Source organism: Arachis hypogaea, chromosome 19 (assembly GCF_003086295.3).
Source record: "Arachis hypogaea cultivar Tifrunner chromosome 19, arahy.Tifrunner.gnm2.J5K5, whole genome shotgun sequence".
Taxonomy (NCBI): Eukaryota; Viridiplantae; Streptophyta; class Magnoliopsida; order Fabales; family Fabaceae; genus Arachis; species Arachis hypogaea.
In genome coordinates, this window is record NC_092054.1 from 113,063,826 (window position 1) to 113,090,254 (window position 26,429).

Sequence of the window (26,429 nt, forward strand, 5' to 3'; positions counted from 1 at the left end):
TGTAGCATCTTATAGCAAGTTTTGCTTTTGGATTTTCGCTTCTTTTATTGTAAGTACTCTTAATCTTCTCTTTAATTTCACTACTTTTGCTTTTATGTTCTTATGGTTCAAGTTACTTTGTTTATATATGCAATTTTGGTATCTTGAAGTTTTGATTGATGAATTTCATGTTTTATGCTTTCTTTATGTTTGATTGAATGTTAATTGTGGATATTGTGAGTAGTTGGTTATAGTTTTCTATTTTTCTTTGTAATTTCTTATATTTTGTTTTTATGCACACAAGGTGTTTGTGAAAATGCCAACTTTAGATTTTGAGTAGATTTTCACACCTTGGCTTGGGATTTGAGTTCCTAGGATACTAGAGTCATAATGTCCGACATTCAATGGTAATTCTTAGGTAGTTAGTTGACTCTTGTTTCCATTGACGCTAGCTTTTTATCAACTAGTTTGATAAGTTAGCTAGGACTTATGGATTAAGGTCAATTATGCTTGCTTGACTTACTCCTCGATGTTAGGGGTAGACTAGGTGAGATTGACTCATCATAATTATCATAGTTGTGGTTATGGCGATGATAGAATTTCTTGGATCCTCATTCCCAAGTCAAGGCTCTTTATTGCAGTTATAGCATTTTCACTAGTTTTGATCTTGTTTCCTTGTTAATAGCATTGATTGCAATTTTGATCATTCCTTAGTTCTTTTATTACTTAGTTCCTTTAATCTTTAGTTCTTTGATTACCAAACCCCCATTTACCCTCACAACCGAAAGCGTAACACTTCAATTGCATCCCAAGAGAGAATGACCCGAGGTTTAATTACTCTCAGTTATTTTAATTTGAATTTGACATTTGATTAAGAGAATTCATTGTTGGTTTGGACTATGCTACTAACGAATTGATTCTTGATTCTAAATTGACAATAATTTCTCTTATCAATACACAAACGTAACTAGACGATCCATTTAAAAAATAGTAGAGGGAAGATACAATGAATAAACAATAAGTTACAAGCATAGAAAACAAACAACAAAAATGGCCCACTACGAAAACAATAAAAATGATCATAAGGTTGTCTACAAAGGCAACGTAAACGAAACGATGGAATGAAGCAGAACCTACCTCTTCGAAGGGTTGTTCCTAGTGAAGAATGCAGATGCGATGATGCCACTTGCAAACCCTTACACTTGAAGCTCCGAATTCGACAATGTCTCTCACGTCGTTTCATTCTTCTTCGCGCCAAGCTTCTAGAGCAACATCTCACCCTCTCTACGTGACCTTTCAGTTTTACTCGTAGTGAAACACTAAGTCACAGTAAGTCAGTAACTAATAACAACGGTTGCTAATTAGGGCTTAGGGCAAATCCATTTGATTTGGGGTAAAATCAATTTCAATTAGATTTATTTCCAGCTAGGCTAATAACTTATTTAATTACAAATTCCAACTCAAATAAAATCTATCTTGTCAACAAAAACTGGTGTCTAGCTCAACATCGTCCTCGCCGGAGTTGTGGTCCGGCAAGCACGAGGACACGCTTGGCAATTTTTTAAATCATTCAGATACCATTTTATTAATATCAATAGTCAAGTACCAAAATATCAGCATTTGAATTTTTCGGTTACTGATTTGGTCATTACTTCTAAAAAAAGATAAGTAAAAGAAAAAAATAAATCAATTTACTTCAGAAAATTGATAAAAGATATTATTCTTTTTAAGATAATAAAAATAATTTAAATAAATTATTAAAGTTTATAATAAAATTATGATACTAGCACTACAAGTGCTATATTTTTACTTAAAAGAATAATAATAATATTTTTAATATATATTCCCTTAAAAAAATTTGTTTCTCATTTAGTTCGAAGAATAATTATGTTTATAACATGATTAATTATCATTTACTTCGGAGAATGATATTAATATTAAATAAAGTATTATACATAAAAAAAATAATATAAATAAATCAAACAACGATAATAACATAACAAATAAGAGAAAATATAGGAAAGGAAGAGAGACAGTAAACTGAAATGCATGAGAAAAAATAGAAAATTACCGAAGAAAGAAAAAAAAGCGTTTTGTTTCTATAAGTTTTAATACTAATCCCTTTGAAAGTTTAATGCAGTAATGGATAAAAAATTTAATTGAGTTGAATCACTTGGCATGAGTTTGTTTTCAACGTAATGCATAGATACTAGTATTTAAATGCATAGTTATTATTTAAATGCATGTGTTAAAAAAAATGAGGAGTTTGATTATGGCCCAGCGTTCAAAACCACAATTAGTCAATGCATAAAATTGATATATAGGAATTGATCATATGTCATATAGTTAAAAAAAAGACATATAGGAAATAAAAAAAAATGTATATAAGGATAGGCTACGGATTCGTTACTCCTACTTTTATGTGGGAGTAACATTAGCCATCATAAAAATATTTATAAATAGCACCCCGTTTTTGTATTTTTGGAAGGATTTATAATTAAACCTTTTACCCCTGTATTTTTTCTTTTTACACATTCTTCCTTTTTCTTTTAATCATAGTTTCAAAAGGGACGAGACATTTGGCTCTGCTAGGGTTCTTGCCTCCTTCTACCAGGTCGCTGGTTCTCTATTCCTCTCCCTCTGTGGTTCCTATCTCTGATCATCGTGCACCGTTGTTGGTTCTCTGCTCCTCACCGTGCGCCATCGCTACTGCTCTGCTCCTCTCCGTGTCTCGTGGTCGTTGGTGGGTGATCTCGCCGTGTCTTGCTTCCGTGTCTGCTCGAAGTTGAAGCAATATTTCTTCTCTTGTCTGGACTCACTCTGGCTCTCTGCTTTAGTTCGGTAGTTCAATTCAGGTATCTCTCTCAATTTAGTTTCTTTCTTCTCGAAGTTTCAATTTTTCAATTAAGAAATGGAAATAATATGAAAGAGTCTAATCTGCCGCCGCGCAAAACGCCGTTTTTTGCTCCTGCGAGCTTCTCCTCCTTCCTGGAGCTTTTGCTCTGGTAGCTTCTCCTTATCCATTAACGTGCCTTCGCCTCCTCGATCTGTTTCTCAATTTGCGTTCTAACTTCTCACTTTTAGATCTGTAACTAAATTCACATCCTCTTGTTCTGATTACTTCAATGATTGTTATATGCTAATTATTCTAATTACATCCTCTCTCAATAATATTTTCGATTTCGATTTTGAATTCACTCTTAATTATTTTTTCTAGCATTTCATCTTTCATGAGGCTTTGATAATTGACTGGATGCTCTTTATTTCTAACTCTGTATGTTCTCCAGTTTTTCGGCTGCATAGCAAATGTTTTGCTGATAATCTGTTTCCTGTCTCCTTACTTTTGCTGCCTTCCCCAATTAAATCTTGTTTAAAATATGGATGATGGACTGCTGAATCTTTATTGCTGTTTTTGGTATTTTATTTATTTAAATTTTTTCGTGGCTAGTCTAATAGGATGTCCTTAAAATTTGTAGTATTTTAGGCTATCCTTGGAATTTAATAGATACCATAACTTCAGGATATCTTTTCAATATATTGTGGAATGAATTAGTCCAACACTTCCCATTATACATCCTCATGACTTACCCTTTCAGATTGTTTCAGCACTTCCCTGTGTACTAATCATATTTTCATTTTCCATTTTAAAGGCCGAGCAGCACCTTGCCCTTCTATGTTTGGGAGAGATTGGTAGGAGGAAGGATCTTAGTGCACATGCTCATATAGAAAATATTGTCATTGAATCCTTCCAATCTCCTTTTGAAGAGATAAAGTCTGCTGCCTCTTATGCTCTTGGTAATATCGCTGTTGGCAACCTTCCAAAAAACTTGCCGTTTATCTTGGATCAGATTGATAATTAGCAGAAGAAACAGTATCTCTTGCTTCATTCTTTGAAGGAGGTGTGGCTCAATGTGTGGTTGTTTTGTGCCTTGCTGTTGGGGATCAGAAGTGTTCATTGATGTATTCGCATTTTGGTTAGATTAGCTAGGTAGTTTAAGTAGTTTTAGCTTAATTTCATGCATTTTATTCAAAATAAACAAGCATTTGAATGAAGTTTCTTATTATACACTAATATATCAAGGACTAAGTGATTTTGTAGTTGATTCTAAGCAAATGACATAAGAAAGTGTTGAATAGTTGAATTATAAAAATTGGATACATTATATTTCGCTTCTATGTTTGAATAATTTGAATTGGATACATAAGAACTCGTCCACAGTGAAAGAATTGGTCTTAATCTTGTTTTGGCAAGCAATTAATCTTGTCAATTTTTAAATACAACACAAATAACAAACTACAATAGCATAGACAAGGTTATGTGACAACTAAAATGCTATGAAAAATAAAGAATTACAACAAAAATACAATAATACATATGAGTTCCAATTAGAAAAGAGAGAAGAAAGAAAATAAATATGCATTCAATATCACGTTTCTGAAATTTAAATATTTTTAAAGTTTAAACTAACAAGTTTTACAAAAGGCATCATAAGATAAAATCAATTAAATTCCTTCAAGAATGCATCTTCGTCCAAAACTACACAAGCCAACACAATTTTCCTTGACTGCTCCTTTGTTGTATACCAATACGGTGGGCAGATTTTGATCCGGATAGTTGGGAATGCAATCAGTTGATATTATCTTAACAAGTTTATTTTGTTACAGGATATCTTGTGACAAATTCTTCAATGCATTGCATCAAAATCCCACATTCAGCAATGTCAAAAATAAAGTACAACAAACTTCAATAACAAGCACAAGAAGCATAAAAATAAAATTAAACAAATTTGGATTACCCAAGTAATTTATAGATATTATATGAGGACGTGTGGTGTTCAGAAACATTTTCTGGAATTTGAACTTAGAAATGTCATCTAGCATACCCATCTTTGTAAAGGATGACAACCACCCAAACATCAGAGGGAGCCTGTGAAACCTCTCGAACAAAATCAGATCCTGAAATTGGAACCACTGATCCAAACCTCAACTTTAGCTGCTTCCTTCGTCTCAGCCAATCTCTTCTTCCTGTTAAAGCACAATGCCTAGTAATGTGGTTATTGATAATAATGAGTCCAAGATTCTTGTGACTATGGCAGGGGATGAAAACCCTTCCTACTTAGTTGAACCAATTGCTTCTTTGAATTGTTGCACTTGTGATTGTGAAGCTAATCCAACACTACCTTTATCAAGTTTAATCAATGAAAAAATACTGACCAATTGATTAGAAACAGATTCACAATGATTTTTGTTATGGTGCTTCTTCTTCACCTTTCACATTTGAGTAGTTTTTAGGTTCCCTGAATATGTCAGGCAATTAAGAGTATCTATGTAATAATCACAATGATTTATATCATAAGATATAGAATAAAAACAAGACTTAATCTACTTACACCTAATTCATCATTCATTCCCATGCCAAACTTCCAATTTATCAAAGCTTCATGACTTCAATTTTATCTAAGCTTCATGACTTCAAATGAACTCTAGAGTTTGATATCTTTGTTCGAAATTATTTGTTATGAATATTAAATTTATCAAACTGAAGCAAAAAAAAAAACCATAATTAATCAGACATTATGAAAGGTGTACACAGACACTGTAACATTTGAGCAAATTAAGAGAAGTTCAACAAGCAAGTTCGCATAAACATTAATGCAAAGATTTCAATACATCCTTAAAATATGCATGAGTTAAGTAAAAACATATTGAAGGGACTACAGAAGCTCACAAATTCAAAATATTAAGATCCTTCAATAGTTTCCTTAAGTGGAAATCAAAGTTGGATACAACAGTCATCTTAACTGTGCCAGTGTTTATCATGTTACTATGATAGGAGGGACAAACTTAAAAGAAAACAATGGTTAAGGAGGAAAAAGATATATTTGATTCGTGAAACTTCCAGCATCCTTGAGAAGAGTAGTTGTTTCATAAGCTCCATCTGAAAGATGCCACACATCTCCATTTGCACAATACTAACATGAATAACACTAAGTTCAGAAACAAGCATGTGTCATATTGTATATTTGAAATTTGAAGGCATGTGTCAGGTATTTTTAAAATCTCCTGCTAATTTATTTTTCCTGGATAAGTATGCAATAATATATAGATAAATAGAAACAACAGATGAATTCTGAGGAATGAACAAGAAGGAAGATCAGAAGATGAACAATTAAAAAGGATAGATATTATCAAAGTATTCAAGGTTTTGAATCTTTTGATAGGTAAGAACTGAATTTTCCAAAACAGTTGTGCAATTCATAGATAAATTAACTTTATTAAGAGAATCATCATAAATTGGTACTAATATAACAAATAGAGCAGTCTCCTACGCAGAATGGTCACATTGTAAACTTCTTCAAAATAATCTTCATCACTGCAACCAGGGACTTCAGAAATTACAAGTTTTCAAAATGGCCTCCCATCTCCCTGTTAAAATACAAGTATAAAATATAAGAGAGTGTGTAGTAATGATATGACTGCATAAAATTCTTTTGAAATCAAAACAACATTCAGATAAAATTATTAAACACATAAATAAATCTATTGCCAATGAAAATTGCACATTTGCACACTTCTCAGAATCCATACTGTGGCAAACGAAGAACATTCAAATTCACATAAAATTTTCATAAAAAAGAAAATAAAGTAAAATAAAAATAAAATGGAGGGAGAAGCAGAGATCAGAGATCAGAGTCGCTGGTGAAGAAGGAGAACAGAAAACGATAAAGTGGTATACCCGAGTGTAGCGGCAGCGGCAGAAGCGTGTTGCGGCGTCGAGGATCAGAAAACAAACACGGTGCAGGGGAGAACGAGGAAGCAGCGCGAATAGAGAGGAACATAGAACAACCAAGGCGAGTAAAAGAGGCTAAAACCTAGCAAAGCCAAGGATTTCTTCTTTGAATATGGAATTGAAAGAAACAGGAGAAATGTGTAAAACAAAAAGATTAAAGGGACAAATATTTAATTATTAATTAATTTAAAAATAAAAAACGGGGTTTATTTTGTAAATATTTTATTAGTGGTTAATCATACTCCCACATAAAAGTGGGAGTAAGGAATCCATAGCCATAAGGATATGTCTATAGAATGAACTCAATGAAGCACGTCATAGAGATAATAATAAAAAAATTGATGCAGAATAAAATAGCTTATGTGTAGTGTAAAAGAAACAAAAAGAAATAACTGTGGTGAAAGAGAAGTAGAAAATTACTTAGATCATAATAATATTGTGCTAATAACATGTTATGAAAATAAAGATTAAAGTTTGAGAAGAGAAGAAAGATAAAAAAGAATATAAAAAATAAAAAATGATCTTTATTAATAATTGGTGTATATACAAAACTCTAAAAAAGAACTATTTATAACCAAAAATTTAATTCCTAACTGATTTAGTTAAATTAATTGATTCTATCTATTTAAAATTTAAAATATAATTTTAATCTAAAAATCTATAACAGATATATTTATAATATATTGAAAATTGATTTGCGTCCTATTTTTTTAATTTTTTTGGGTGTGAGAAGGAGTTGTGAGCCTAAGGGAAAGAAAAAACAAAAAAATAAACTTTCGCTTCTTTTCGCGATTGGTTCAGAAGCGGAAGTTTCAACCGTTGTCCGTGTCCAATCTAGCCAGACAGTCTCTTATCCCGTCTTAAATTAATTTTCCCTTTTCTTTCTGAATCTAAAATCTTTTGGACACAGAATGTTGTGAGGCTCACCTCCAATTGAGCTAGAGGCAAATAGTTGTATCAAGGTTCCCGAGTCCAATTACATTTTTTAAAATAAAGAATGTAATCCGAAATAGCATAATAGCTACAGGCTTTTTCGTTTCACAGACATAATGGGCTGGTGCAAGTTTATCCAAAAAAGAAAAAAGGTATTTCCAGATGTTGCTAATTTTTTTTCTCAGTCCAAATGTTTGGCTACTACTTTATAGCTTTGGGCGTGTTAGCTCCTTTCAGGGCCGAAAAGGAAAAAAAAGAAGAACATGTGTTAAACACACAACATAATAATACGGTTGATTATTGATGGTGTGGCATTGGGTGACAGGAGAAGGGTGCGGAGGGAGAGAAGAGGAAGAGAAAGAGAAGAAAGAACAGAGAGAGACATAGAGGAGGGAGGGAGAGAGAAACCGAGCGAGCGAGATCTCCGAATTAGGGTTCCCAAATTCCCCCTGTGCAAGGTCAGTGAGCGCCTAATCCACCCAATTTCTTTCAATTTCTTTGTTATCAATTGTTTTTGTTCCTAGAAAAAAAAAAACAGCGAAGCATCTCGAAAAGCTGAAATTTGATTTGGTAAATATGCTGCTGCTGATGATGATGAAGGAAACTGTGTGTGAGAAAGAAGTGTGCTTGTTGTATGCAGGAGGAGGCGAGTGTGAGGGATTTAGAGAGAGAAGAGAGGTGAGAACGCTGAGTGCTCAGCTGAGAGATTCCATTTCACCCCCAACAGGAGAACGAGTGCCTAGAATTTCTTTTTTATTTTTTTTTCATTTTCTTTTCTTGTTCCCCCTCCCTTTCTTTGCTTTCCCCACATTCTGTTAGGCACTTTCCCTTTTTCATTGCGCTACCTTCAAGTCTCTGATGGAGCAGCGAAAGCTTGTGGTGAGTCACATAAATTCAACTTGTTTCTCTTCAATCCTCTAATCATATGTATTTAGGAGTGATTGACAATAATTAATGTTCTGGCATTCTTTTTGTTGATGAACATTATACTTAGTCAATTGTTCGCGTGTGTAGTTATTTTCTCACTTTCTGCCTTCGTAATTTTTTCCTAGGTTTTGGGTATTCCATGGGACGTGGACACTGAGGGCTTGAGGGAATACATGAGCAAGTACGGTGAATTGGAAGATTGTATTGTCATGAAGGTTAGTCTATCTTTACATTTTTTATTAAGTGTTGCTATTTCATGTTCAATTCACCATTGGAGAATCCACTTGACATACCATGTCAATTGTAGATTTTCACCATTGATTGACAAGGTGGTTTCTCCTTTAGCTCTTGTTTTTGGTAAGAAAAAATGCTTGTTTATTATGAAATGAAAACATTGCACATGACATGGAGTTACTTTAATCATTTATCCTATACAAATTACGTGAAGTATACTGTGAAACAACTGCCAGAATTAATGCATATGAATGTCTAATTATTTACCACGTCAGTTGTACTTGGTTTCTTAATAAATGCATTGTAGCACTTAGCATTACTCTCTTAGGGTAGTGGACTACTGGTTCTCCGTGAATTATTAGCGATCACATCCCATGAGGTTTCAAGATATAGCTCTTAACCCCAAACTCGTGCAAATATTGCACTCTGCCCCAAAGTTACAAAAATGTTGCACTGCACCCTTAGCACGTTCTAATCTACTTTCTTTATTTTAGGAGCGATCAACTGGACGATCTCGTGGATTTGGATATGTTACATTTGCTTCGGTGGATGATGCTAAGGTAACTGCTGTCTTTATGTAGATGGTCATTTGCACACACTTTATCATGATCTGACTGACTTTCTGGTGGCAGGATGTTCTATCAGGTGAACATGTTCTTGGCAACAGGATGCTGGAGGTCAAAGTGGCCACACCAAAGGTAGTAATCAAATTGCTGATAGGACATTAAATCTATTCTGATTCATTGCTGAGTTATACTATCCTGCTGATTTTGTAATGTTTCATTTTAAAGGAGGAGATGAGAGCACCAGCCAAAAAAGTAACCAGAATATTTGTAGCCAGGATTCCACAATCAGTAACAGAAGCATCTTTTAGAAGGTACATGATTATGTTGTATCTTCATTAAAGATGTGAAGACTCGAGAGTGTTGTTTTCATTGCTAGCATAGTCTTATAATTTTATGTTATTTTCTCTTTTGGTGGTTTTGCAGTCATTTTGAGAAATATGGTGATATAACAGATCTGTACATGCCAAAGGTACTCCACTCCCTGGCATTGTCATACGAGATGTAAATTGTAGTTAATATGTATAATTTTGTATGCATGTACGTTGTTGACAGTTGCCCAGCAGATTTATGCATGATGCACACATATTTATATGATATTATTGTAGTTGTATGAATGATTTATGATTTATTTCCATTTTCCAACAGGATCAAGGATCAAAAATGCATCGTGGAATTGGTTTTATCACCTTTGCAAGTGCAGGTTGGGTTGTGTGCTCTACTCCTCACTACGTGCATATTTTAAGTGAATGGGGTTTATAGTACTCTAGTTTCCTTTTAATGTAACTTGATAGTTATCTAAGAGCTTGATTGACACCTGTTGTAAACACCTTTTTAATGCGTACAATATGTGCCCTCATTTGCTCTATATTTTGGTTTATAGACTTACTTTTTGAGTGTAGTGGAAAGGATGTATCAGTTACTATAAGGAGATTTTCTGTCTTGCAGATTCTGTCGAGAGTTTGATGGCAGAAACCCACGAACTGGGAGGTTCTACCGTGGTGGTTGATCGAGCTACACCCAAGGCAAGAATTTTCATAAAAATGTCTAACGTAAAATGTGTTTGTGGGTATATATTCAGTGCAATAATACTTTTGGATTTAGTTGCATACACGAGCCATTTGTTTTTCTACCGAAAGGTATTTTATTTGTTTTGGTTTTCGTTATAACGTTGGTCAAATAATATTGTATATGCCATTTGCAGGATGATGACTTCAAGCCAGTAGGCAGGATGCCACAGGGAGGGTATGGTGCATATAATGCTTATATTTCTGCAGCAACTAGATATGCAGCACTTGGTGCTCCTACTTTGTATGATCATCCAGGCCCAGTCTTCGGAAGTAAGCATGGAATAAAAGCTCTGGTGTATGGAATAAAGATGACTATTGTTGCTGCATACTGATTAGCTTATTCTCTAAATCAGGGGGAGAACCATCTCGTGGAATCGGTAAGAAGATTTTTGTTGGCCGACTTCCCCCAGAGGCAACTTCTGAGGATCTTCGTCAATATTTTGGAAGATTTGGCCGTATTTTAGATGTTTATGTTCCCAGGGTAAGATATTTAAGAACACATACGAGTTTTCTAAACTGCTGAGATCAACAGTCTTCTTTGATGTAGGATCCTAAGAGATCAGGTCATAGAGGTTTTGGATTTGTTACTTTTGCTGAAGATGGTGTAGCAGATCGTGTCTCACGAAGGCCTCATGAAATTTGTGGACAACAAGTACATTATTTAGCATTTGTTTCTATCTTGGATTGTTCCCTATTTTCACAAGTATCTGTTGCCTTTTCTTTGCAATTGAAATTGAAATATATCTATGTGGTGATAGAAGGGAATATATGTTGATTGAGGTTAACTGCCTGTCTTTTGAATGCCCATTTATTATTTGATGTTTGAAGCATGCTATTGTTGGAATAACATTGGAACACTTTAGTATCTAAAGTTGGTACTTTATGAAGAAGAGATGAGTCATAATATGGATTTGTGATTTTGTTCCTATTTATGGAAACCTATCATAGTGCATCGCTATATACGTTGCTTATATCACATGACAAGAAATCTGTACCATAGAACTTTATGATACTTTTTATGACATTACATCTTGGATCTTGCTGTGAATGTCAAGCTGAACTCGATGGTAATTGTGTGATTATATACAGTGTGGCAGATTTGTACATAATGGTGCACAAATTTGTTCTTCTAGTGTTGTCTGTATTCCTTGTGATGGAAAAATTGTGAGTATAATTTCTTGGTTTTAAATATGATTGTGCTAGCATCTTGCTCCTGCAGGTAGCATTAGATTCAGCCACACCTGTTGATGATGCAAGTCCGAGTGGGAATTTTATGATGAATGGTGTGGGTTCTTTTGGGGGTTATGGAGGTCCTATGCGAACTTATGGGAGGATGTATGGTAGCCTGGACTTCGATGATGTGAGTATATACACAGTAATGATTTGATGTGAAGAAAATGGAAATTGGATTAATGTGATTTTGCAAGTGCACCGTGCATGTTAAACATGGGCACTATTTAAGTATATATTAAAGTACCATATAGTTGTACGTATTTGGCTTTTGCTTATAATCTATTTTCTTTTGTAGTGGGGTTATGGAATTCCCAGTGGGAGGCCATCAAGAGCAGATTGGAGGTATAGACCATACTAGGAGAGAGCACAGTTTTATTGGTATCATCGCCGTCCGAAATGCTAAAATAGATGCCAGCGAACTGTTTCTATATTTAATAATTTTTAAGTTGTAGGCACTATGGATTGGATTCTAATTTATGTATTGTAAACCAGATAATACTGTTTCCCCTCATATGTTTTTATTATCGTGTATGTTAGTTGTATTGCATTTGATTCATGTCATAAAGATTTGACAAAGTTTAGTTTATTGCTAAAAGGTCCAACGTAATCTTTCCTCTTTTATCCGAGTTTGCAACCAGCTATGGAACAGATGATGAAAAAATGTGTTCCGTGTATTTGCAGTGTTGATACTGATTTATGATTCACCATAAATAAATGTAGTCTTTTGCCTAACCTACAGGTCAAGAAAACTTGGCTTTGATTTTAGTCCTCTTTATGTAGTGGAATAGCTTTTTGGTTACGTCCGCAAAATGTTTTTAACCGCATGGATGTAGTTCATTTAATTATAACTAAGAGTTGAGATAAAAACACTTGTAACGCCAGAAATTATGGAAAAGGATTATCGTTATAACTTATAAAAGTTGTCAGGCTATCATTATAGTGTTATTTTATCTCAAAATCTTGTAACGTCATTTTCAAAGCAAGCTCGCTGATTTTGTTGATATGTTTATTATTTTTATGAACAAGCAAAATAACTGATGGTTATATGGTACACTATCCTTTAATCACATGTGCAGGCCGAATGGCTTAGTATAGTTAATGACTACGTCCGTGTGCGTCTACATTCAGTGCTCTTAGCCTGACAATGATATAAGGAGAATAAATGAAGGAATTTTAATTGATGGATATTCTTGGTAAAAAGGGGATTCAGGACACAGATGTAGGTGATGTAAGGATCTATGCTTAGGCTTGAACCACTGCAAAATATATCAAATCAAATGGCATCAACCAAATGCAGTATTCACATTTCATATATAAGGCGTAATTTTGTATTCTCTATTGTGTTTATTACGAGACAAAATCTTAATGACAAGAGAGAGTGCAAGTAAAAATAGCTATGTGATGTGTATATAAAAAATCTAGCCACCCATAAAGAATGTGTGTTGTAATACAAAATAGACGTTAAAAATAAGTTAAATAATGTATTTATACACGAATACATAATGGCTAATTTAGTGATTGATTTTTTTTTGTGCACGTAGTATTTTTGATATGCATATATGGGGTGAATCAGTGATCAAAAGTGCTAAAGCATCTGCTTGGAGACCATAACTGAATATAATTTGGTAATGAAAAACCTTGAGAAGCTTGGAATTCTGCTTGCCCTGTTGTCCTTGTTCTTGTTTTTGAGGCATTGCTATTGAACTTCTCATCTTTTCAGCTTTCATCTGCGCCCTTCTCAGCTTGTTTAGAATCTTATCCATTGATGACGATCTCTTCTTTTCCAGTTTCATCTGTATCAAACCTCTTCACCATTAGGGGGAAAAATGACCTATCTGCATACATTTTGTGAGCTTTTTCTACACAAATTTTAATGCCTTCCTTGCTTATTGATCTTATCATAATATATATACATATATATATTGTGTTGAACTAAGGACACACTCCATATGAGAAAGTTCAACTTCAAAGCAACAGATTTTGATGAACTGAAATGAAACCTCGAGTTTGCGTATTGTTGCTTCAGCCTTTGCCTTCTGTTGGCTTTCCCATGCAACGATTTTGGCTTCCTCTTTCTGAATCCTACAACGAAATAGAAGTTCATCGGAAAACACACAATCAGAACAACTAAATTATATGTCTCTAGTTCATTGAATGATATGAACATAACAATGATGACATACTTGGTTATGTCCATGGTGGACTTTGCAATATCTGAACATGAAGTTTGGATTTCACTATTACTTTCTTGAAAGGAGGTGAGCTTTGTTGCATGACCTTTAGGCCACCTAATAACAGTGGCCTCACTATCAACCTCAACATCTCTAACCTCTAATTTACCAGAATGTCCATTTTTCTGATCCATGGCTGATGTCGGCGATGAATTCGCATCGTCCTCATTCTCCGGAGGGCTCATCTGGGTACCGTGATCACGTCTTGAGAAAGGTGACATTATGCGGTTCTCCTCATTCTTAGGGTTCTCATCTGTAAATAAAAGTAACTGAAAACATTTTAAGTATATGCAGATTCTCAGACATTAATATAAACAAGTGAATAAATCTTGGCAAACAGAATATCTTTTTGCAATTATAGCTAAGCGCTGGATCCAACAATATGAAATATGCAATTTTGATTGGTAACTAGGCTGCCCAAAAACAAGAAGCACATACCTTGAGAATTAGGCGAAGATGGGTCACATAACAATTGATTCCACATGGGAGCCAGAACACCATTGTTGTCATTGAGCACCGCACCAGTAGAACATGGTTGCATAACATTGCCGATATCAAAACGGTGACCAAAATCATTGTCATGCGCATCAAAATGATGAAGAGAGAGAGCATCTGGTGCCAAGACTCCTGTTGTGAAAGATGAACCAACCATCAAGTTCCTCACAAGCAAGCCTTGGCGCAGTGGAATTGTAGGTGAATAGTTCGAGTAGTAGGATGATGATGATGTTCCTGGAGGCATAATTGGACCACTCTTTGATTTTGGATGCCTTTGAAGTTGTGATCGTGAATATGAGTTTCTGTTGTTGTTGCTGCTGCTGCCATAGCCTGAAACTGGGCTACAAATCCATCTCTCAGCATCATCCCATTTAGAAGGCATTGTTCTTCTTCCACTGTTGAATGATGTCAAACCAGAATGCCTTCTGATTCTGCTTGTTTGATTCAACACTACTCTCTCTGAATTCCATCCCTTTTGGCTCCCGATGCTTCTTTCACTATGATTTTGCATATCTGGGATTAGAAATGAGCCCAGTTTCATGGAGGAACTAGAGTTATTATTATTACTCTCCATGAGAAAAACTAGGGTCAGTTCTTCACTTTTCCTGAAGCTTCATATTTGTTGTTGCCAAGCTCTTAAAGAAGAACCGAGGTAGTACAAATTTAGAATAGAGATTAAGTGAACATGTTTTTGCCTTTTTGGCTCATCTACTACTACTTCATGTACAACTATTCTTACTTGGGGGTTGTTGAAAACAATGTTTGCTTCTATCTGAGCCAAAAAGAGAGTGTAATGGATTTTGATCACTCATGACTCCATCACACGGTAAGATTAGTCCATTTCACAACAAACCAAAGCAACGGGCCCTGAATTGAACTGAATAGGAAGAAGCCGAGAAATTCAGGTAGAGAGAGATGTTACTGCTGATTTTGTTGCTTAATGTTAGTCAAATTTGACAGGTCAATATTATTGTTGATTGTAGAGCAGTGTCTTTGAATACTGAACAGGACTAACCATGATTATTTTTAAAATAATATCAATATATAGAGGATCCATATTGCAAGATTATGTAAAATGCTTGATAATGATGGGTAGAAGAAGTATTAGATAAGTTGAGAGGATTGGATGTACATAACACATAAGTCCAATAATACCAATGAATGAAGCCACTTTGTTAAGATAACATTGCTTTGGAACATTGGGTGTGGAACAACAAGCAGAACAAGACAAGAAACATTAGCTGTCACCTGTCAGGCATGCTTGATCATGTCCTCTTCCTATTCCCCAACTGATTTAACTCCCCAAGCTAGTAACAATTTCACTCACAAAGCGATTAAAGAATAATCACTACTCTTTCTGCGTTCTTTTTTTTTTTTTTTGGTTAAGGTAAGGGGCCAGAAGCCCAAACAACAAAAGGAACTACACTAAATTAATCATTCTGGGCCAAGAGGTGCCAGTAATATCACTAAGTACCCAAAGATCGCTCCCTGGAGGAGGGGAATTCCATACCATGAGGCTTTGTTCTTGTGCCGCTCCAAGATTGGCGAGAAAATCTGCACAACCGTTTGCTTCGCGATAAACGTGCTCAATCCTAACTTGCCAACCCCTGTCAAGGAGCTCGCTGATCCTGTAGTAGAGGACCGACCCAGAATTCCTCTTCAAGGAAGGGTTTTTGACACTGTTTACTACTGCACTTGAGTCACAATCAAGCCAAATTCTTCTGAACCCCATCGTCCAGGCTATTTCCAGGCCGGTGTATACCCCCCAAAGCTCAGCAAGGTGTGCGGAACAGACACCCAGATTTCTGGAAAAACCCATGATCCATCTTCCTTCACTATTTCTTAGAATACCACCGCATCCCGCCCTCCTTGGATTATCTTTTACTGCCCCATCTGTGTTAATTTTAATCCAATTACTTTGTGGGGGTTGCCACTTGATACTGATAGTCATTCTCCTGTGAGTATTGGTCCCAACGAGATACTTCTCAAAGGCTTTTTGAATGGTGTTAACATAATCCTGAATAAGATTGTACGCTACCACTGGTCTCTTGAAGGATCTTTGGAATATTTCCATATTTCTCCAATTCCAAATCCTCCAACAAGCAACCATATAGATACTAATCCATTCCGCTTGAATCGAGCAACCCCAATCCTTGTTCAAACACTCATGGAACCAATCAGACGTTGGAATGGAAAAGAACTCCAACGCTAACTCGCTTCTAACCAGCTTTTTCCAGATAACCTTTGCCCCCTCGCAATCTCTCAAAACATGCATAGTGTCTTCAACTTGATTTGTGCAATAATGGCAGAGGGGGGAAGTCCCATACCATTTACTCCTTCTGTAGTTAGTGATCAATCTACCATGTATGGCTTGCCACATGAATATTTTTATTCTTTGAGGGCCGTGCCATTTCCAAATCTTCTTCCACACATTGCTGGTACCAATAGGAGGTTGGATAATAGCTTTATAAGCTTCTCTAACTGAGAATCTTCCATCTGAGGAATTCTTCCATGCTCTGCTATCAGGAGGATCTGAGGGTCTAGGGGCAGGGATGGCTTTAATTAAGGGAATGCACTCTGTCTCAAGTGCCCAGAATTATGTGAACTCAGAGGGAGAATGGAACTGCGTTCTTAACCTGAATCAAATCAATTAAGAAGAATTGACTTTGTGATACGCGCTCAACGTCGAAAGATTTTCGGGCCCATCAATTCAAGTTCTAGATGACAAATGAAATACGGCCCAAAGTGACAGAGGCAACAAGTTTTATACAACTATTGTTGGGCTTCACTTTAGTTTTTACTAAATTAATCATTTCAGATCAAATCCTAAAAGTCCCTTAATAGCCCATATTTTTTTCATGATAAAAAAACACACGAGCAAAACTAAGGGGCATTACGCCCAAAAAAAAAAATATATATATGTGAGTGATGAAAATTGCTTTATTAATTGAAACAAAATAGATAGGGCTATTAGCCCTGTTGTAATAATAATAAAAAAAATTGAAACAAAATATATTTTTTATCTTTTCAATTAATTGAACTATTTTAATTTTTAGGAAAAATTTCACTCCATTCTCCTGAGAGATACTAAAATGATATTCTCATCTCCTCTATTTGTAAAATGTACATTTTCCTCCCTTATAATTTTTAGAGTAAAGGACAAATAGGTCCCTGACCTTTTTTCTGCGGACCATTGAAAAATACTTTTAAGTCCCTGACGTCCTTAAAAGTTGGACGGATCAGTCTCTCCGTCCAAATACCTCCGTCAGACCTAATGAAAAAATCTGACGTGACTACCGTAATGCTTGTCATGCGTACGCGTGGGTCACACGTACGCGTTGCCTGACCTCTCACGCGAACGCGTCGCGTTGCCATGAATTCAGCAAATCCCCATTTCTGTATGAATTCTCCACTTTGTATGCTTTTTTTTTTTTCATTTCTTTCAAGTCATTCTTGCCTTCAATGTAAAACCCGATCAAACCGTAATTAATTAAATAATAAATTAAATAGAAGCGAATATGGTTAGAAAATCTAGCAATCAGAATTTGATAATTTAAATATGATATTTGGACTCAGTGGATTTTTCTGAGTCGGAAAACATAGTTTTCTGCGTAAGAACGCGCACTGGAATTTTGACCGGCAGTACCGGCTGAGATCTGTCTGGTACTGTAGCTGAAAAAATTAATTATAAGTGAATAAGGCTAAACAATTAGGATTTATAATTAGGACAAGTGGAAATATTTAAAATGCGATTTAAAGCTCTAATCTTGAAGGTTTTGGCCCAAAATTGGGCCAACGGACAAAAATAAGTGAACTGGGCCCAAGTGGGCCTAGGACCTAACATATATAAACATTAGTTATGAGCATTTCAACTCATTTACTCTAAAGAAAGAGGGTAGGGGCGCTGAATTGAGAGAAGAGAGAAGAAAGGAGAAAACCTAATCCTAGCTCCAACTTCAAATCGCCATAACTTGAGCTACATAACTTCGATAGACGAGCCGTTTGTGGCCACGCGTCGCTCTTCTCATCCTCTACATTTTTATCTAAGTTTTGTGGTGAGTATTTCATTCATCTCTGTCCAGTTTTTGAAATTTCCTACTGTTATATATTTTTGGGTAGTTAGTGTTGAAATCTTGTGATTTTGGTTGTTTAGGGATACTCTAACATGGATTCTAAGTGGGTTCTATCCCTATTTCATATGGGCTGAGGTAAGAAGTACTCAAATCCTTGTGATTTATCATTTTCATGAACCCTAGGTTGATGTATATATGTGAAATTGGTTATGTTAGTGTATTTGGTGATTTTGGTGCACAATTAGGAGGTTGGTGTTGCTTGCGGAGCTTTGCTGAGGCTTGGAGCTAAGGGTTGGTGGAGACTTCCAAGAAGAGCTCAATTATTTTGACTACAAGAGGTACGATTTAAGTTTCATTTAAGTACCGTGTGGTGTGATGAGAATTCCTAGGCTAGATGTCCCTAGGATTAGGTTTGGATGGTGTAAATGGTTGGTACTAATATGCATAGTTGATATGTAATGTAAATTAGTGATTGAGTTGAGAATTGTATGAATTTGTATGTTTGGTGTGTTGAGAATTTGATGAATTGGATAATGAATATTGGTTTGTGGAATATGCACTTAAATTGTGCAATTGGGCCGGAGGCCGTGAATTTTGAGCCGGAGGCCGAAAAGAGGTAAGGAATGTAAGTTGATGTGTGTATTGTGTGATGATATAAGAGGTTGGATGGATTTTTGATATTGAATGTGTGGATAATTGACTTGATTATTGTATAATAGGATTTGAGTAATTGAGGTGTAGAATTTAATAGTTTTGGGTGAAATTGTGTACATGAGGTAGGTTTGGTTTTAGTTGAGTGTAATTATGTGAATGTGGTTGGATTATGGTCATTTGGATGAGTGGAAGTGAATTTGGCTTGTGAACATTAGAAAAATTGGTGATTTTTAGTTTTGGGGTAAAAACTTATTTTTGACCAACTTTGGCGGTCCGTAACTCGGTCCACGGAGTTTGGAATTCTTAAAAATGGATTTTTTATGAAAGCTTATTCAAAGATCTTTCCAACGGTTCAAAAATGGTTGAAAAAATAATTTTGCAGAAGAAGTTATGTGTGGTGGAAGTTTGAGGTTTAAAAATGAAATTCTGCAATTTTTTAACTTAGTAAAATTTTTGACAGAATGCACACCCACGTGTATGCGTGGCCGACGCTCATGCGTCGCTTTCAAAATTTCACTCCCCACGCGTGCGCCTGGCCGACGCGTATGCGTCGATGAGCTAAATCAGTTGCCTAGCCAAAATTCCCAAAAGTTGTGCCTGAGTTGTGCTGGTTTTGTGCCTGGGGCATGAAACGCACCCACGCGTACGCGTAGCTGACGCGCAGGCGTCACTTGGCTTTTCTACTATCCACGCGTGCACCTGGGGGACGCATACGCGTCACTTGAACTTTGCTGCCTTCCACGCGTGCGCATGGGGGACGCGTACGCGTGACCCCATTTTCACCCCAAAGCTGATTTTGAGTTTTTAAAGCCAAATTTTAGACTTCTAAGTCTCCATTCCCACCCTTTATGTCCTAAATACTTATAGTATGCCTAGCAATGAGAAGAGGCTAGGAGATGTGGTAACTTGTAGACGAAGTAAGGGGATAATTAATGATGAATTATGATTAATGATGACTGTATGAGTTGCTGAGGGTAATGATGGAAGTGCAGTGTATGCCGTGAGCCAAATGGTTGTATTTGTAATGATTATTGGCAGGAAATGAAAATATGGCGTTGAGTGATTATTTTATCTTGAGCTCTCTTTCCCGAAAGTGCGACCCCAGAGAGATGAAGGAAGGTGAGGATCCCCTTCCTTGTTCCTCCTGGTATTGTGAAATCGTCCCCAGCGAGATGGTGGGAGGTTAAGATCCACTCCTTGGTTCCTCTTGGGCATATGAGAACGTACCTCCTGGGTAGATGCAAGGGTTGTGGTTGCGCCCCACTTTCTCCAGGTTGGTTAGTATAGAGGCTCCCCAGGTAGACGTATCAGGTACGCGCACACGTCGCCATGGACAGCTCTGAATCATGCGTACGCATCAGGCACGCGCACGCGTCGCTTCTCGCTGGTCAGCTCCTTGGTTTCTTCTCTTTCTCTGTAGAAACTCCATCAAATCCATCCGAATGCTACCTAAAATAAACAGAATTGCACAAGACTCAAAGTAGCATCTATAGTGGCTAAAAGATAATTAATTCTTGATTAAACCCAACAAATTGAATGCAAATTCACTAGAAAAAGATAGGAAAGATGCTCACGCATCACAACACCAAACTTGAATTGTTGCTTGTCCTCAGGAAATCAAACTAATATAAGCTTAGGATGTGAATTTGCATGAGAATGAGAGTTTGATTAAGCTCATGTCTCTTCTTATAGTGGGCTTTATAACTGCAATCTTGAATAGTTTTGACATCTCACTCTCCTTTGAATCAAAAGGATGTCAGTGTCATTTGGAATTAGAATCCGGATAATATTATGATTTCTCTGATCTTTTGTAACTCAATTTAACCTTTGAACACAGCAATTTTTCTTTTCTTTGGTGCTTTGCACCTTGAGCCTAGCCGTGACTTAAATGTTTTGTCTCAAGCTTCACTTGACACAGAAACACCACAAGCACTTAACTGGGGAACTCTTTTGAAGTTCTGATTTTTCTTTCAGTTACTCCCAGACAGTGGTGCTCAAAGCCTTTGGCATACTCTGCTAATTGCAATTGATCTTGAATCTAAATATTTTGTCTCAAGGATTACTTGACACAAGAACACCACAAGCATGTGACTGGGGAAACAACTCTTTGAGCTTATAATCATGTCTGACCTCCCTAGTTATTGATGCTTAGAGCGTTGGACCATGCTTTTATATATTTTTTTTTGTTTTTTTTGCTGTCTCTTTTGCTTCAAGGATTAAATTTTTGTTTATTTCAGAGAAGTCATAATAATTCTCTAAATTCCTGTTTCTTGTACTTCAACATTCTTTGATTCAAATTTAAATATGCACTGTTCATGTCATGCATTCAAAGTCACAGAAAATACCACCACATTTAAGTGAATAAGACTACTCTTCAATATAAACTCAATTTCTCATGCAATATATCACTTCTTTTTTTTTCTTTTTAGATTCAAGTTCAGTGAGCGATACATGAGACAAATAACAGAATGGAACTAACTTTAAGAATTGAAAGTACTAAAGACCATGCAGGCAATCAAAGCAACAGAAAACAGAAAACAACAAAATAAGAGCGAAAGAGAAATAGAATGAAAGGAACTCAACCACCTCAGTTATTCTAGTGGCCATTTCATTCCTCCATGAAGAACCTTCATCTCCCTTTGGTGCTATTAAAATAAACAGAAAAGCCATAAGCGAAGCGACAACACCAAACTTAAAGGTTTGCTTGTCCTCAAGCAAAGAAGAACTGAAAACAAAAAATAAATAGTAAGATGAAAGAATAATAAAAGGATAAAAGAACAAGAGATAATTAGGATTGGGGGGGGGGGGTAGATGAATTGAAATCAGGCGCTGAGGGGTTTAATTTGGGTGTCGCAAGCGACGCGTACGCGTGGATCGCGCTTATTTTTAGGCGACGCGTACGTGTCTGGGACGCGTACGCGTCTGGATGGCCAGGATTTGGAAAACGACGCGCACGCGTCAGGGACGCGTATGCGTGATGGGACTTATGCTTTCAGCAGCATTCCAGCCCCACACCATCATAACTCTCTGGCCATGCACCCATTTACGCTGTTTTTCAAGGTCACGCACATGCGTCAGGGACGCGTACGCGTTAGTGGCCATTTGCGCAAACGACGCGCACATGTCAGGGACGCGTACGCGTGATGCGACTTGTGCTTCCAGTATAGTTCCAGTGCTACTCCTGCTCATCTCTCTGTTCACTCTTATTTGACACGCACATACATATGACACGTACACATCAGCAACGCTTGCGCGTCGTGTGCTCGTTTTTTTTATATGTCGCCTGAATTGTTCGGTTCCTGTTATAAAATAGCTGCATGATCAGAAAAATAGTAAAAACTCAATAAAAATCAAATAAATAAGAAAATCACTACTACGAAAAATAACTAAGGATACGAAATTATCGGGTTGCCTTCCAACAATCGCTTCTTTAATGTCACTAGCTTGACACTTGATTGTTGAATTTTCTTCCTCTTCTTCCAGTTGGTTAAAAGAAATGTCTCCAAGGGGGGGAGGTAAAAATTAGTGCCCCCTGATATAAATTCCTCCGAACAAGCTTTCTTTTATTGTGATTAACTTGATTCACCTTGCTTGTTGGTGTAGAGGTTGGATTGTTTTTTTCTGACCTTCTCTCTTTCATGGATATTTTCTTCGGTTTCTTGATCACAATCCCCTTTTCAGTGCTTTCCTTGGTTTCCTTGATTTCTATGATTTCAAAATTTGGGTGTTGTGTGATGGTTAGAGTGTAACCTTCATCAAGAACTTCTTGAATTGGTGGTTCAATAAACTCACTATCTATACCAGTCTCTACTTCATTGGAGTGTAGATTCTCATCATTGTTTTAATCCTTTACAACCTCCTTTGTTTGTGCATTTTCCTCCTTTGTCTTTGCATTTTCCTCTTCTCCCATGTGTGAGGGTGGAAAGTTCTCTAATTCATTGGAGTATAAACTCCTTTGATTGATTTCCTCACTTTCTTCTATAGAATCTTGCATTATATCTCTTGGGAAGAAATTTGCTTGTTCCTCTTCCTGAGACTTGATAATTGACTGCACATATTTCTCTACATTTTTGACATTCGTCTTTATATCATGTATGAATTCTTTCATGAGAAGCTCAATATCTGATGGTACTTGAGATGAATAAGGAGATGGTGGCTCTTGATATGAATAAGAAGGAGATGATGATTCTTGATAAGAGTAAAAAGATGACGGTTCTTGGTATAAATAGGGAGATAGTGGCTCTTGATAAGGGTAGAAAGATGATGGTTCTTGATATGGATAGAGAGATGGTGGTTCTTGATATGAATATGGGGATGGTGGTTCTTGATAGTTGGAACATGGAGCATTGAAGTTTCTTTGGTTTTGATTTTGCCAACCGAAATTCGGATAGTTCCTCCATCCACAATAATATGAATCACTACTTGGGTGTGAGTAGTAACCCATGTGATCTCTCTCCATTATTTTTTCTTAGCACAAAACACCAAACAGAATTAAATGCACCATGTGGTAAACAGGCAAGCAAAGAAGAAAGAACATAAAGGAAATTTAACTCAATAAATAAAATAACTAGGAAGAATAAAACAACTAAGGGGACACCAAACTTAATTTCAGAAATCAAGAAAAAAGAAAAAAATAATGGTTTAATTGAATAAATCAAAATAATTTTTTTTTGAAAATACTAAAGCAAAATTTAAATAAAATTAAAAGTAAAACGCCTAATCTGAACAATCAAACAACTGATAGTTGTTAATCACAATCAATCCCCGGTAACGATGCCAAAAACTTGGTACGGAATTTATAACCCACAAACTAACCGGCAAGTGCACCGGGTCGTACCAAGTAATACCTTAAGTGAGTGAGGGTCGATCCCACGAGGATTGAAGGACTAAGCAACAATAGTTGATTAATTTACTTAGTCAGGCAAACAGAAAATAGTGTTGGAGAGTTCAAAAAGCATTAAATTAAAGGCAGGCGAATAAATAAGTTGGGAATAAAATATGGAGAAGGCAGTTAAGGCTTCAGAGTTATCTATTTTTCGGATTGACTTTTCTTATTAATTTATTTTAATCATGTAAGATTTATTTCATGCCAAACTATATGTGACTAGACCCTAATTCCTTAGACCTTTCTAGTCTCCTATAAAATTTATCAACTGCCAATTCCTTGGTCACTTAATTCCAATTAGAGGGTGAAGCTAAATTCTAGCTTATGTGCCAAAATAAATCTAATTACCCAAATATAAAAGGATTATATGTCACATATCCCGTTAAATCTAGATAATTAAAATTTAGGAGAATTTGTTTTCAAGCTGTTGTTTTAGTAAAGAGCTTTTCCAAGTTATACAAGAACTCAATTAGAAAGAGGGTCATACTTCCGTTCCACCCAAATTCATAAAATAAGAACGAAAACAATTATTGAAATATAAATTAAGACATGAATTAAAATAGAAAAATAATAAAATCAATCCATACAATAGACAGAGCTCCTAACCTTAACAGTGGAGGTTTAGTTGCTCATGGTTCAGAAAGAAAAATAAGGATTCTGATAAAATGTATTTTTGGTTAAGGTGGAATGGGATCCCTCGTGGAATAATTCCAATCCCCTTTTATATCTAATCCTAATTAATTTAAAATCTATCTTCTAAAACTAAAATAATATCTTTTCCTATTTTAAATTAAATTAAAAATAAAGTTTTAAATAAGAATTAATTAAAGCAATCAGCACGTCTTCAATTGATGGATGGGGACCACTTGCTTCGTAGGGTCCACACCTAACTTGGAGTGGGCATAACCATTCTTGTGTGAATCTCCCTTGAATCTCTGCTATCCCCTAGCTCTAGTCTGTGTTTCTGGGCCGAAAACTGGGTTGAAACTCGGCCTGAAATTGCCCCCAGTGTTTTCTACGAATTCTGCACGTGGCGCATGTCATGCGTATGCGCCAGTCACGCGTACGCGTCAGGTACGCGTATGCGTCGCTGTGGAACTTTCGCTTTTCATGCGTACACGTCAGGTACGCGCACGCGTCGCCATGGACAGCTCCGAATCACCCGTACGCATTAGGCACACGCACGCGTTGCTCCTCGCTGGTCAGCTCGTTGGTTTCTTCTCTTTCTCTGCAGAAACTCCATCAAATCCATCTGAATGCTACCTAAAATAAACAGAATTGCACAAGACTCAAAGTAGCATCCATAGTGGCTAAAAGATAATTAATTCTTGATTAAACCCAACAAATTGAATGCAAATTCACTAGGAAAAGATAGGAAAGATGCACACACATCACAGGGCGCAGATACCCTCTAATGGCGACAGGGCGCATACACCCTCTAATGGCGACCGGGCACAGATACCCTCTAATGGTGATAGGGAATGTACTCCCTCTATTGATATTAATGTGCAACAGAGAGACTGTGGCCGGATTAGCTACCGAACATGTCAGGTTGGCTTGATAACCGACAGATGATATCATAAGCCATAGGGCAGGCATACATCATTTGCATATGTTTGAATTGTTTGGGTTTGCATATTTGTTTTGAATTGCTATATCATATATGCTATGTTACCTGATTATGTGCTACCTTTTCTACTTGTACTTTAATTGTGTATTACTTGTCTGTATTGCTTGTGTTTGTACAACTGAGAGGTCCCTTATGTTGGTGTCGGTGGACGCTGAGGGATATTCTTGATGAGATGAGTTGATGATGTAATTGAATAATGACGATGACCATTGAATGAGATAATTTGAGCTCTGATAAAACGCTATTTTACGGTTTATTTTGGATTGAATTGAGCAGATTTTATCCATTATTCTCACACTTATGCATATAAATTGCGTGTTTTACATTTTCCTTCCTAATTCTGTGATATAGTTGAAAACATGTTTCCTAGGCCTTTAAACTGTCAATTTTAATTACCCTTTATTACCATTCGATGTCGTGATCTATGTGTTAAGTGTTTTTAGGCTTTATAGGGCAGGAATGGCTTAGAGGACGGAAAGGAAACATGCAAAAGTGGAAAGAACACAAGAAAATGAAGTTTTGAGAAGCTGACAGTGACGCGTACACGTGGGCGACGTGTACGCATACGCGTGACAAGGATTTTTGCCAAGTGACGCGTATGCATGGACGATGCGTACGTGTGACAAAGCGTCACGTGCTGCAATCTGCAGAAAGCGCTGGGGGTGATTTTGGGCTGGTTTTGGACCTAGTTTTTGGCCTAGAAAACACAGATTAGAGGCTACAGAGTGGAGG

General features: G+C 36.4%; 2 protein-coding genes and 2 long non-coding RNA genes across 7 annotated transcripts; 2 read left to right on the forward strand and 2 right to left on the reverse strand.

Moving 5' to 3' along the window:
* The first annotated feature begins 2,391 nt into the window (after positions 1 to 2,391).
* LOC112779789 (uncharacterized) lies at positions 2,392 to 4,130 on the forward strand. The gene is made up of 2 exons (XR_003190857.3): positions 2,392 to 2,834; positions 3,630 to 4,130. It is a non-coding gene; the product is annotated as an uncharacterized lncRNA (long non-coding RNA).
* Positions 4,131 to 5,710: 1,580 nt separating this feature from the next.
* On the reverse strand, positions 5,711 to 7,094 carry LOC112779919 (uncharacterized). Its single transcript, XR_003190918.3, has 3 exons — positions 6,716 to 7,094; positions 6,309 to 6,405; positions 5,711 to 5,951 (listed from the first exon to the last, which is right to left on the reverse strand). It is a non-coding gene; the product is annotated as an uncharacterized lncRNA (long non-coding RNA).
* Positions 7,095 to 7,661: 567 nt separating this feature from the next.
* On the forward strand, positions 7,662 to 12,350 carry LOC112779864 (heterogeneous nuclear ribonucleoprotein 1). Of its 4 annotated transcripts, none has more exons than XM_025824216.3 (14): positions 7,867 to 8,160; positions 8,343 to 8,581; positions 8,755 to 8,844; positions 9,358 to 9,423; positions 9,496 to 9,561; positions 9,655 to 9,740; positions 9,853 to 9,898; positions 10,075 to 10,129; positions 10,375 to 10,451; positions 10,631 to 10,766; positions 10,850 to 10,977; positions 11,044 to 11,148; positions 11,716 to 11,856; positions 12,025 to 12,350. In XM_025824216.3, the coding sequence occupies exons 2-14, from the start codon at positions 8,561 to 8,563 to the stop codon at positions 12,085 to 12,087; spliced, it is 1,080 nt and encodes a 359-aa protein (XP_025680001.1). In that variant the 5' UTR covers positions 7,867 to 8,160; positions 8,343 to 8,560; the 3' UTR covers positions 12,088 to 12,350. The 4 variants fall into 4 exon arrangements, with proteins under 4 accessions (XP_072084119.1, XP_025680001.1, XP_025680003.1 ...); XM_025824217.3 differs by having other exon boundaries at positions 7,998 to 8,160; positions 8,303 to 8,581; XM_072228018.1 differs by lacking the exon at positions 11,044 to 11,148 and adding an exon at positions 7,662 to 7,854 and having other exon boundaries at positions 7,930 to 8,581.
* A 758-nt stretch (positions 12,351 to 13,108) lies between these two features.
* Positions 13,109 to 15,606, reverse strand: LOC112779863 (uncharacterized). The gene is made up of 4 exons (XM_025824215.3): positions 14,399 to 15,606; positions 13,913 to 14,213; positions 13,730 to 13,811; positions 13,109 to 13,522 (listed from the first exon to the last, which is right to left on the reverse strand). Exons 1-4 carry the CDS (start codon positions 15,027 to 15,029, stop codon positions 13,241 to 13,243), a joined length of 1,296 nt encoding a protein of 431 aa, XP_025680000.1. The 5' UTR covers positions 15,030 to 15,606; the 3' UTR covers positions 13,109 to 13,240.
* Between the last annotated feature and the right edge of the window lie 10,823 nt (positions 15,607 to 26,429).

Excerpts from the sequence above, each read along its gene's own strand:
- LOC112779864 (XM_025824216.3), top strand. The coding sequence starts at position 8,561 with ATGGAGCAGCGAAAGCTTGTG. Across the intron at positions 10,130-10,374 it reads TATCACCTTTGCAAGTGCAG|ATTCTGTCGAGAGTTTGATG; the intron begins GTTGGGTTGTGT and ends TCTGTCTTGCAG. Across the intron at positions 11,149-11,715 it reads ATGAAATTTGTGGACAACAA|GTAGCATTAGATTCAGCCAC; the intron begins GTACATTATTTA and ends TTGCTCCTGCAG.
- LOC112779863 (XM_025824215.3), bottom strand. The coding sequence starts at position 15,029 with ATGGAGAGTAATAATAATAACTCTAGTTCCTCCATGAAACTGGGCTCA. Across the intron at positions 14,214-14,398 it reads ATCTTCGCCTAATTCTCAAG|ATGAGAACCCTAAGAATGAG; the intron begins GTATGTGCTTCT and ends TTTTATTTACAG. Across the intron at positions 13,523-13,729 it reads CAACAATACGCAAACTCGAG|ATGAAACTGGAAAAGAAGAG; the intron begins GTTTCATTTCAG and ends GGTTTGATACAG.